Raw genomic sequence first — 11,953 nt, 5'->3', positions numbered from 1 at the left:
TTCATTAGAAAAGATCAGACTTTCTGCTGCTTTTCCTCTTTAACGTCTCCTGCTCTGTTTTCCACTTGCACCTCCTCCGTTCAACAGGTGGCTCTTGTTAACCAGGTCTAGTCTCCAGCCTTCTCCTGCAGGTCTGTGAGTAGAGAGAGAGTCGGGCTGTAGTTCCGTGAGAAACCACGTTCAAGAAGAAGACAAATGCACGACCTGTGACCTCTACAGTAGAAAATGATCCGCCAGTGTCTACATCTGTAGTTTTACTTCTTGTGGTGTCATTTCTCTGAGTATCTTCACATCACTAATCTTTGTGCAGCCTAAGCTAAAAGGTTTTATGAGTCAATAAACATTGATAAATGATAAAAGTACTGAAATTGTGTAAAATACATTTTGATAAATAAACACATAAAACATAATAAATTATTTCTAAATATAGAAACGTCCAAAATACTGCATTAAAGTTATTTGAACATTGTACTTTCTTTCGGTTTTGAGACACAAACGTAATGACATCATCACAACTCGTCTTTCTGACTGTTCCTGTTTTTATCTGCTCATAATGAAACGTAATGTTATGTGTCAGAGAATTTGTGTTCTAACTATTAGAGGGTCTGATTTTTACGTTTTGTCTCGGAGACGTGAAAAACTGATGAGAAATATCGTGCATTTTTTGTATCTTCCAATTCTTTTTCAGCTGTTGCAAACATGTGTGCAGACTGTGATTTGGTGTAATTGTATCCGTGAGTGACCCCCACATACTTAGCCTTAACTAATAGAAGCCACAGTATGTAGACAATGCAGCGGTGAGGAGTTCAAGCTGCAGCTGAAGCCTCCAGCTTCAACCTGTCAGACATCCATCATCAGGACTGCTCACAGGCGAAGGTGGGAGGAAGAGAAGGGACCACCTGTGTTTCTGCACCGTCGGGGGGGTCAGGACCCCTGAGTGTTCTCAGATTCACTGTTCTCAGTGTTTGGAAACTGTCACTGCAACACACATATTATCCGATTGTTGTTTTCTTCTTGGGACACACTGACGACAAAAGTCTCATCCAGAGATTTTTCATGTTTTAAAAAAGAGTCGTGAAGAAAATAGCTTTTTTTGACGTTCATTGTAGAAAGTGATGAAAACTTTGAGCGATAATGCAAATCTGTCAACTCTGCAACCTCTGAAAAACTAAAGAATTTACATATATACATTAATGAGCACCGAGTCAGAGCCCACGACTTTATTCTCCCGTCTCTTTGTTAGTCAGCGTTGAACAGTGTTAAACCGTCAGTCTGTTGGTTTTGGTTGTGTTTAACAGTGTTTAACGCTCAGCGGGGATAATTAGAGGTGGATTTTACAGTGAAACTGCCTCATCCGTCCGCTGGCTTTCATCGTTCCTGTAAAAGTGGAGTTAAATGAGCTGATTGTTGCAACTGACTGGGAGGGTAAGTGTGTGCAGTTATTTTTAATGGGCAACAAAGTGAGCGTGAATACAGTTTGTGTAAAGTGTTTGGAGCTGGAAACTTTGATCATAAAGCATCTTTAGCTCAAAGGAGGTTATGTTTTCACCTCTGTTTGTTTCTTTGCGATCAAGATTACACAAAAATAAGATAAAACTCGGTTAAAGGATGTAGTATGTGTCAGGAAATCATGGAACATTTAACATTTCCCTCTTTTCTCAGGGAATAATTCATGGATCTTGCTGAAAACTGTTGGGCCTTGCTGAAGTATTCTCTCTACTGTTATTCTACTTTTCAAACCAATGTTTAAATGTTCTGTTCAAATGACAGAACTAAGTCAGACCAACCTGAACTAGACCAAACCAAAAAGAATCATTTCCTTTGACCGACTTGTACATATATGATGAAGTGAACTGAATCAGTTCTCATCTGAACTAACATCTCTCCTACTGTGCATGTTGGAACACCCCCCCTGGTCTGAGCTGATGATCCAGGAAGCTGTTGAGTTCTGTCCTGCCTTGTTTCCCTGCAGAGCTTCTCAGATCTCCACTCAGAGCTTAAAGTATTTATAACACTGCAGTCTGCTTTCCCTCCAGCACAAACTCCCCGAGGACGGTATTACAGCTAATGGGAGAGATGTGGCCGAGCAGATGGAGCTGGCTCGCTGCGGAGGCTCGGCCACTGACGGATGCTTCTCTCTTTCTTCCAGTTTGTTTGTTTATTGGCCAGTTTTTAAAGGTTAAATCACAAAAAAACATTTCCCGGCTCAATGGTGAGCCAACTCCTGCACTGTGGCGTCAGGAAAGGAGTAATGACAGTGACCGTGTGCTGTGTGACGTGTGATTGGCAGAAACAGGCTCCTGGTTCTTTGAAAAATGATGAAAACCTTTAATTTCTTCTAATCAAGTGTCTTGAGGATGTTGAGTGATGCAGAGCAAAGACTCTGTGAAGGAGAAATAAAAACACAAACACACACAGTCCAGCCCCAACAGCATTAAGTGTTCGCACAGACATGAGCTATCATACAACTATTTACATACACTGCTCTGCAGTTTGACGTCTGTGACAATACATGACATTTCATCATCAAGAACCATAATGCATTTCTGCATCTGATAATAAAGCACCACAGTTGTTTTTATTATTTTTTGATATGTTAGGAAATGTTCATGTTTAAAGGGTCAGTTCAAAAAATGGCACCAAATTATTTTAAGGCAACTTTCGAAACGGTCTCAATGTCAAATTAGTTTTTTAGTTTCATACATCGGGGATTTTGTCTGAGATTCAGGATCAGCATCGTTGAGACGGATCTGGACCAAAGGACGGATCCAGTTTTCTTTTTTCACTTTCTTTGTGCGGTTCCATTTTTGAAAAGCGTAAACACACATTTCCTCCAATTACAGAAATGTAGCGTTGCTCGTGTTAACGCTCTTCATAGAGTCGACTCCGTCTCTCACCCGGATGATCTAACTTGCTCTCTTCCTGATCAGTTTAACCTGAATCGATGCTCTGTTGTTCTAACGTAATTTGGTCTGTGACCTTAAGTACCCAACACTAATCAATGGGTTGGTGGTTGGTGGCCATCCATAAAGATTTTACTGTCTTCATCAGGCAGGAAGGATTCAGCACAAACTCAGCAGATACCATTGATTGTGAGTTTACAGGCATCGAGACCACCGGGACCACCCCCCTGGTAAAAATAACAAATCACCTTCTGCTCGTGGAGGACGAACGAGAACATCATGACAACGAACAGGTTCTAGAGGTAAACGTTGCATCTGATGCTAAAGACACTCAAGGGCGACATAAGACTTAATAGAAATATCATAGGGAGAAATTTAAAGTCATTGAAACCACATTAATGTCTTATATGTTTCAAATACTAATTTATAGAAATAATTCAACTTGATCCGACACCATATTCCATCCAATTAGCTCATTTACAAGCCTCTGAGGTCGTGGGCCTGTGAGGGAACGTTTTTAAAATCTCCTGCAGTGGATAAATTATTATATAACATCAATTTAAACTATTTGCTTGGCCACACTCTGTCAGGATAAGTGAGGAGGAGTGAACTGACCCTTTAAATTGTTCTTCTGAAAGGCACCAAGGAAACGTGCTGCATGTACGACAGCAGCCTCTGCAAACACATTTCAATCTCACTGCTCATCTTAGCACAAATATAAAAACGATTGCACAGATTTATGATTCCTGACAAGTGAAAGAACTTTACACAAAGTCCCTGATGTAAGAGGAGAAGCAGCTCAGCACAGAAGGAGGAAAAATGTTGGGCTTTGAACAAAATTGTATTTCTGTAAGGAAGTTGTAAGGAAGTGATTCAACATTCTTTCCTCATCGTGTGCTTCGTTACCTTTTCTCTTAATTATTGCTCCTTTTGATTCTAATATGTTTTATGGGAAGTCCATGTTTAAGTATGTTCCTTTCCAGGCTGAGAGGAAAAAAGCACCAAACTTGTAATGTCCTGTTAAGTTCTTCTGTCTTGGGACAAAATAGAATCCACGGCCAAAAAAAAAAAACAACGAGTAAATAATCCGACCCAGAGCTTTTTGCCAATCTGCTCGTTATTCCCACGTTTTCACTGGATGCTCGGCGCCACCAGGTATCCATTGAAGGTGATGTAAACATCCACGTCGTCGCTGTACACGGCGTTCTCCCGCTCCCGCTTGTAGAGTCGTACCCACACCTCGTCGTTCAGCGCCAGGTTCAGCATCACGCTCTGACTCTGCATGATGGACCTCTCGCTGGGCTGCGCGTACAGGATCACCTGCTCCTTGTCGTTGTGCATCAGGTGCAGGTAGGTCTCCTTGAAGTTCCAGGTGTGGATGTTGATGTTGAACAAGTAGATCCCCGGCACGTAGCAGTAGAACTTGCCCTTGAACATGTTGAAGTGCTCGTCCAGGTTGACGAACACGGTGTCGAACACCAGCGCCTGGTAGTAGTCCACGCTGTGCAGGGCCTTTCGACGTCCCACGGAGAAGGAGGAGTGAGGGATCTTGCAGGCGTCACCGGGGGAACCCGCCTGGCCCTTGCTGCCCTTAGAGCCCATGGGTCCTCGGTAGCCGGCGGTGCCCTCCAGACCGGGTTTCCCAGGTGTACCTTTATCTCCCCTGTCTCCTTTGTCCCCTGAGAAGAAAAGAGGAAACGCAGATGAGTGGTGCAGACAGAAACATCAGAGGTTAACGCTCCAAATTATGTCTTTGGGACAAGATGGCAGTTTTCGTATCTGAGATATTTTGGTAGTATTTGGTGGAAATTATTATTTGCTCGCCTCTTGTTTACAATATGTTTCCTGACAACAGCTCAACACGTTGTCTCGTCTGGGTTTTAAATTTCATATATGACCTGACAACATGATTACTGAGCCAACGTCCACCCACTCAAGTGACACTTCTTAAACTTCAGCCTCATATCTCAATGAAGCAGCTGTATAAAAAAAAAAAAAAATCCCTCAGAGCTATGAAAACATTCCCTCGACAATAAACTGAGAAACTTTGCAGCTTATTGAAACTGTTGGAAGTGACAATTTTATTTGAGGGATGACATATGAATCTTTTGTCAAATCTCTGTTGCTGTTTCTAGGAGGCAGCTTTGTTCCCTTCAGGCAGGACATGAGCGCAGCCCAGGCTGAGTCAACCAACAGATCCCCCCACACACACACACACACACACACACACACACACACACACACACACACACACAGTGATCTGTCTGCCCACACAAAAACCTAAAAGGAGACTCTTTCCACAAACAGCAGCTCAGCAGCCACCTCTGCTCTCACGGCCATATATGGAACTGATCCTTCGTCCTGAAGTCAGACAACAGCAGCACACGTGGCCGCTTGGTGACTCCGCAGGTCTCTTCTTCCTCCCGCTCAGTCTTTGCAAGACTAAAACTCAAGTGTCCACTTTTAGAGAAGTTACTTCGTGGTTCCTACAATCACTCAAACATTCAGGGATCATAAATAAAGTTGCTGGTGGAGTTTGGAGCGTGTGTCTTTCTTCAACTGGATCTCGTTTGCATCAACACTGTGCCAACAAACTATTTTTATACCACAGTGGAAACTACTGTATTTTTATACCAGAAGGTCAGAGGTTCGATTCCAGTCTTCCCCATCTGCATGCCGAAGTGTCCTCGGGCAAGATGCTGAACCCCGAATGGCCACCTCATAAATAATGAATGCACTAAGTGGAAGTCAATGACATGTGATGTAATGTGATAAGTTTTTGGAGAGTTAATCCTTCTTCAACCAGGACTTCAAATGCATTGGTCTGATTTTTTTGTACGACCTGGTGCAGTGAGTTTGTGGCTCAGTGGAAAGTATTTTTGGGAAACCAACTGTGTCCAAGAAATTAAAACTTGGACCCAAGTTCTTTTGCTGGAAACTTTCATTGTTCCTCTGTGGTATAACAAAGCCTTAATTAACCCAAACTATGTACGTGCTAGTATCTGGTGTGTGTGTGTGTGTGTGTGTGTGTGTGTGTGTGTGTGTGTGTGTGTGTGTGTGTGTGTGTGTGTGTGTGTGTGAGTGAGAGAGAGAGAGAGAAACAGAAGGATATTTCTTTTGTTTGCAGTCCAGCAGTTGGACTGGTTCCGGGGGTTGCTGGTGGGTCAGGACAGACTTGGCATGTTCACTTATCAAAGAACCAGCAGATTAATCAATAGAGCGATGACTCATCAGATGGAAGCTGGCTGCGACGTCGCCGAAATTCAAAACACATGTTCTCACAAAAACTCTCCCACTCCGACTGTGTAGCTGTCGAAAACCATTGTCTATTTAATCCCTTGTCACGCTCATCTGCCTCTTTCTCTTTTCCCAGAGGTTTCAATGCAAACTTGAGACAAAAACAAATAAATAATCACACAGACGTGCACACCTGCAGTCGGGCTTCTCGTTGACTGTACATACAGACGGACGATGCAGCTCCTTTTCTTTTCACTGTATCTTGTGCTGGTGACACCCTTTAGAGTCTGTGCAGTAATTATCAAGGTGCCACTCATGCACCCCTGCAACCAATCACGAGTCAGTGTCGGCTGTCAATCGTTATGTTTTTATTGCATTAAATAATCATAATTAAACCCAAATTTATCAGAAGAATTATTACTTGAACAAATGCCAGCGTGATAAGAACTTCCTAAGCAACATGGAGGAGGTGGGGTTCATGACCTGCTGATTCCCTCGGTTAGTTAGTCACCTTTGAGGATGGTCATGTTGATGACCGTGCGGACCTCTGGCACCTGGTACTGGCCGGTGGCCGGTGACGGCTCGATGTGGTCGCAGCACCGTCTGCAGAGTCTGGACGGGGGTCGAGAGGGGGAGGAGACACAGCAAACCAGGGGGAGGAGCAGCAGCAGCCTCAGGCACAAAACCAACATGGTTGTCACAACCTGAGAGGGGGAGGAGAGAAGAGGAACGTGTAAAAGTTAAAGGAGAAGAATGTTAAATTGAACATTCATATCAAGATAAAGCGAAGGAAGGCTTGTGACTCGTATGGATCTGTGTGACTCTGAATCTCATCATGTAACAACGAACACAGTCGAGCTTCACTGGACTTTGAATAAACAGGTGAACGGCTCTTTGTGCAGCAGCTCAGCTACAAGGTTCTTCAGACTGAGTCTTTATTTGCTGCGGCTCAATTACTGCACTCAGGTCACTTTTTCAGATTTAGAAAGAAAGCTGCCACCATGGTTTCATTTGGTCTTTAAATCTGTTAGATGATCAGCTATGCGATGGACTGGAGTGGAATCAAATGGACCAATCGAAGGAAGGGATCATCAGCCACTGTCCCCGCCTCCAAAGTCTCTAAGTTCAACTTGACGATCAAGCGCCTGTCTGCCGGTGTTGTCATTCCAAACAGGCAGGTTTACAACGGACGCTGCACTCGTGAATAAGATGAGGTTCTGTCTTTTCTCCAGAGGGAACGTCCGACAAGCTGCAGAATGAAAAGCCACGAAACCAAAACCAACATTTTTGTGTTAGTTAGTTGTGTATCTTATCACATTCCTGTGGAAAACTGGCCAAGTGTCAAGATATTTCCAGAATAAACATGTTTGATTGTGAGGGTTACCTCAACTCAGGAGTTTAAAACACTGGCAGCAAATCCCAGACGTTGATGGAAGACTCGTGATTTTGTGCCCGTGTTTAGTCCGTCAGGAAAATCCATCGTAAAAGTAGCAGAGACGCAAGTTTCTGCAGCAACAGCTGTCTCAGTATATCAAAGTGCAACGCAGCCAAGACGTGTTAGCCAGCTATCGTCACTTTCATTCTTAATAGGCATAAATTCATCACATTTATTCTCTGGCAGCTGTTGAAAGGTTTGTAGAAAATGTGGGAAATCCTTCATTCCACATGTCGGATCAAGAGAAAAGCTTTCATACCGAAAAAGGAAATTACAACCAACAGACTTAAAACACCTTAAAACTGTAATACAGGTCATTTGAGGGAAGTCCTTGAGTTTCCTTTCATTTATTCACTGAAGAACTAAACCATAGTCGTCATATGTGGGATCCAGAGGTTTCGAATAGAGCGATGTAAAAAACATGTATATGACCTTTCACACACACACACACACACACGCACCGCACACACACACACACACCACACACACACACACACACACCACACACACACACACACACACACACACAAGCCCCAGTTTATTGAGCTTGTTTTAAGAGTTTAAAAACAAGTATCACTTGTACAAAACAATACTAAAACATGAATTTGACTTTTTTCCCTCATTCAACTTTATCAATAAACTCATTCCTGTCTCCCTCAGCTTCCTGTCATCAATCCCCACGTTAAGCGTCTTGACTTCCAGTTTCCCACATGCCGACATAAATCATCTGAGAAGAGATCTACAGTGAAGAGAGAACGAAAAACAAAAGGCTGGATAAGAAAGCTGAAGCTGAAAAATTAAAGTAAACAGCGGAGAGAAGGCTGGGAGAGATAAGGGAGAGAGTCCCTGAAGCTTTTACAGTGATGGATGAACGTGGACACGATGCGAGATGATGGATGAAGCTTGACTCGGAGAAAATGAAACTCCATATTTCTCTCCAGCTACCGATGATAAAACATTACCATAACAGTTTGAAACGGCTTCACTGTCAGAGGAAACAGTTCTATCATTAATTTCAATTTATTTACTCGATCCTCATATCGCTGTTAATTTGCAATGACTGCAACAACAGACAAATCTTGTCTCCTCCATGTTGGGAGTTGGGACAAGTCAAAGTTTGTAATTAGGTTCATTTCTGGGTCGTGGGAGGAAGTGGAGATGTGTCATCCATCTTTACGGTCTGTGTTGTGAGCACGTTAGCTGATAGACCCAGAGTTTTTGATTTATTGTGACTTCCATAATAAACGCTGGAAGAAAAATGCTGTTCTCCCCAGATCAGTCGCACATTTACACAGAGACACCCTAAAGACATATTTAAAAACAACAGACAGGTTTTAAAAGAAGCTGATGATACGTTTATTATAATAACTTTCAAACTTTCAAAGTGCTGATGTAATTGTGCTCCCATGAGACACAAACAAGCTGCTGAGCTCCGCTGCTGAGCGCTGAGACTATTATGAAACCTCACTAAGAAACGCACTGATTTATGTTCCATCCATTTGACACTGAGGACTGTGAACATTAAATAATAGAAGCTATACGGCTGTAATATAATTTTCATTGAGTGTTTCAACTTTGTCAGAAACTTAAATACATTATAAAGGGAAGGGGACAGTTATACTATCTTGTGTTTCTTGCCAAAAAGAACTCAAGCAGAAAACATCTGCTGATTCTCCACGTTATGAAATATCTGGCACGAAGCTGTTTTCCCCCGTATCAACTCCTAATGCTGACACGCGGATTTCTGTCATCTGTCAAACATGCTTAGACACAGCGTGTTCAGCGCTTCAACACAAGGTGGATGTGCCACATGTGGGTTAGTTTGTTCGTTTCTCACCCTGATAAAATAATGAACTTTATTCATATAGCACCTTTAAGGCACAGTTACAGTTTGTTCTACAAGTTAATCTGGGGGCAATCAATTTGGAGCAATCGGAGGATCACACAATATTAACGCACAACTATGAGAATAAATGCGTCTCTGCCTGTTTGTGTGTGGAAGGAATATCTCGAGAACTGTTCATCTCATCGGCTTCACACTTGGCTTGTGTGTTGTCAAGAGACAAAGGAAGTGCAGTGTCCAAGGGCAAGTTCAATATTCATAAACTTATCTTTATATATCTAAAGTTGAGTCTTCTTCTATGTCCTTGTGTAAGCCACAGCAGCGGTTGGCAACTGGCGGACCTAAGACCAAAACTGCCGCCAGATCATTTTCATAACTTGATTATTTGTATTTCACCGTATGGAACAGATCTCAAGATTCATAAAATCACTTCCTCTTTGGCAATTTGTCTACAAAGTAAAAGCACAACGTTGGTTCTGTTGCTTTATATCCAGCTGAATCCCAGAGCTGTTATTTTTGAAAAGTTGTGAACTTGGGTGTAGGCAGCTTAACAGACTCTGAATCCACAAATCATTCAAACTTATATATGAGCCACACACGTGAACAGTGATAAAGCAAATTCAGTTTTGTTGTATGACAAACATCGACTTCACTTCGGATAAACCAGGAAGGATGAACACAAAGTTTTCTAACTTCAGCTCCAAAGCATCAACACAAGAGAACAGAACATTCTGGTAAATACAAATCACACTAAATGATTTCAAAGTTTGATTCGATGTGACCTGAGATTGTGTTTCAGTTCTTTTGAATGTGGGTTAAATAAAGTTCGACCTCATCAACACCCCTCACAGCAACAAGCACAATTTGCACCATGATCCTGATAACACACCGATAATGAACTGAACACAGACACACACACTCTCTCTCTCTCTCTCTCTCACACACAGACAAACACACACTCTCTCTCTCACACACACACACACACACGTGCAACAACAGAGTCATAATGAAATCATTGAGGGAGCCACGTCTACAACAGAGCCAGAGCATCAGTTTGGCACGCGCCTGCAGTCCGGATAAACCGCGCGCGCACGACTGAAAACACACAACATGCACACGCACACGCACACAAACATCGTGCACGTACCGATAAAAACGTGCATGCAACTTAATAACACACACACACACACACTGCTGCTGAGTTGGCGACTTGTGAATAACTTCTAGAATCCTGCACGTCTCTGCACGCACGGGTGTTTCCTCTCCTTCACCTTCTCCTTCTTCTTCTCCTCCTTCTTCTTCTCCTCCCTCTCTCTCTCTCTCTTTCCCTTTACACCTCCGGTCTGTTATTGTCCCGCAGAGCAGCGGGACATGTCGTCAGAAAGTGTCTGTCACAGGGTCACGGTGTGTGCAGGAGGCTTTTCTTACCTGCTGGAGTCTCTGCAGCGGAGGAAGAGGAGGACAGACTGCTGGTGTCAGCCTCAGAGGAGGAACTAAACCTCTCTCTCTCTCTCTCTCTCTCTCTCTCTCTCTCTCTCTCCCTCTCTCCCTCTCTCTCTCAATCCCTCTCTTCCATACACACTCCTTCCCTCCCTCTCTGTCTTTACACACACACACACACACACACATCAAAAAGTCAGTCTCTCTCCCCATACTCCCTCCACAATGTCCTTCATCTCCTCACCTCCCTTCCTGCCTTCTCCTCCTGTGCCTCTGTTCCTCCTCCGTCCATCCATCCATCCTCAAACTCCACATCCATCACTGCTCCTGCACAGAGTCCAGACTAATGGGAGTTTTATTCATCCTATCACAGAAGTTTCCATCTCTCTGACTCTTTTCTTCTTCTTCTCCTTGAATCAGTCCCATACCTTCCACTTCTGCACATTCCACTTCACCTCCCATAACCCCCCACTGAAGTCCTTGACTCACACCCTGCTGCACATCTTCCTTCATATCCGTCATCTGAATAAACCTGTCATCTCATCCTCCGTCTCTGGCTGTACAGAAACATCTTATCGCAGAGTGAAGAATGAGAAAAAGAGAAAACAAAACACATCTGCTTGTTAAAGTTAATGTTTTACACGCTCCACATAAATGTCTCCTCTGTAAATACAGGGTAACACCACTCAGACGTGTGACTGCTCCTCAGCAGATGTTACTGCGGTGAACGCTGCAGACGGGGATCTGACTCAGGGGTGTCACGGGCGGTCTCATGCACAGTTTTCTGTTGGGCCTTGGTAGAGGTCTGCGTTTTAACCATAGACTGGAAATGAAAAGGTTTTAACAGCGATGATAAGATAAGATAAGAAAAGAAAAGATAAGAAAAGATAAGATAAGAAGTCAGGATAAGATAAGACGGGATAAGATAAGAAAAGATCAAACTTTATCGTTCCCTCACCCGGAAGAGAAGAGAATAAAGATTAAAAATGCAACAGAACAAATAAATAAATGAAAAATACATAATATATACATAATATACACCTTTCACAACAGAAGTTGTTTGTATAGAAATATACTTGAGTAAAGAGCAGTGGC

General features: G+C 43.0%; 1 protein-coding gene across 2 annotated transcripts; it reads right to left on the bottom strand.

The window, feature by feature from the left end:
• Positions 1-2,304: 2,304 nt before the first annotated feature.
• c1qtnf6b (C1q and TNF related 6b) lies at positions 2,305-10,953 on the bottom strand. 2 transcript variants are annotated; one of them, XM_035183577.2, is made up of 3 exons: positions 10,847-10,953; positions 6,652-6,844; positions 2,305-4,582 (listed from the first exon to the last, which is right to left on the bottom strand). In XM_035183577.2, the coding sequence occupies exons 2-3, from the start codon at positions 6,830-6,832 to the stop codon at positions 4,035-4,037; spliced, it is 729 nt and encodes a 242-aa protein (XP_035039468.1). In that variant the 5' UTR covers positions 6,833-6,844; positions 10,847-10,953; the 3' UTR covers positions 2,305-4,034. The 2 variants fall into 2 exon arrangements, with proteins under 2 accessions (XP_035039468.1, XP_047200539.1); XM_047344583.1 differs by lacking the exon at positions 10,847-10,953 and adding an exon at positions 10,690-10,834.
• Between the last annotated feature and the right edge of the window lie 1,000 nt (positions 10,954-11,953).

The sequence above is a fragment of the Hippoglossus stenolepis genome, chromosome 2 (assembly GCF_022539355.2).
Source record: "Hippoglossus stenolepis isolate QCI-W04-F060 chromosome 2, HSTE1.2, whole genome shotgun sequence".
Lineage (NCBI taxonomy): Eukaryota > Metazoa > Chordata > Actinopteri > Pleuronectiformes > Pleuronectidae > Hippoglossus > Hippoglossus stenolepis.
Note: the sequence above shows the minus strand (reverse complement) of the source record. Positions and strands in the feature narration are given on the sequence as shown.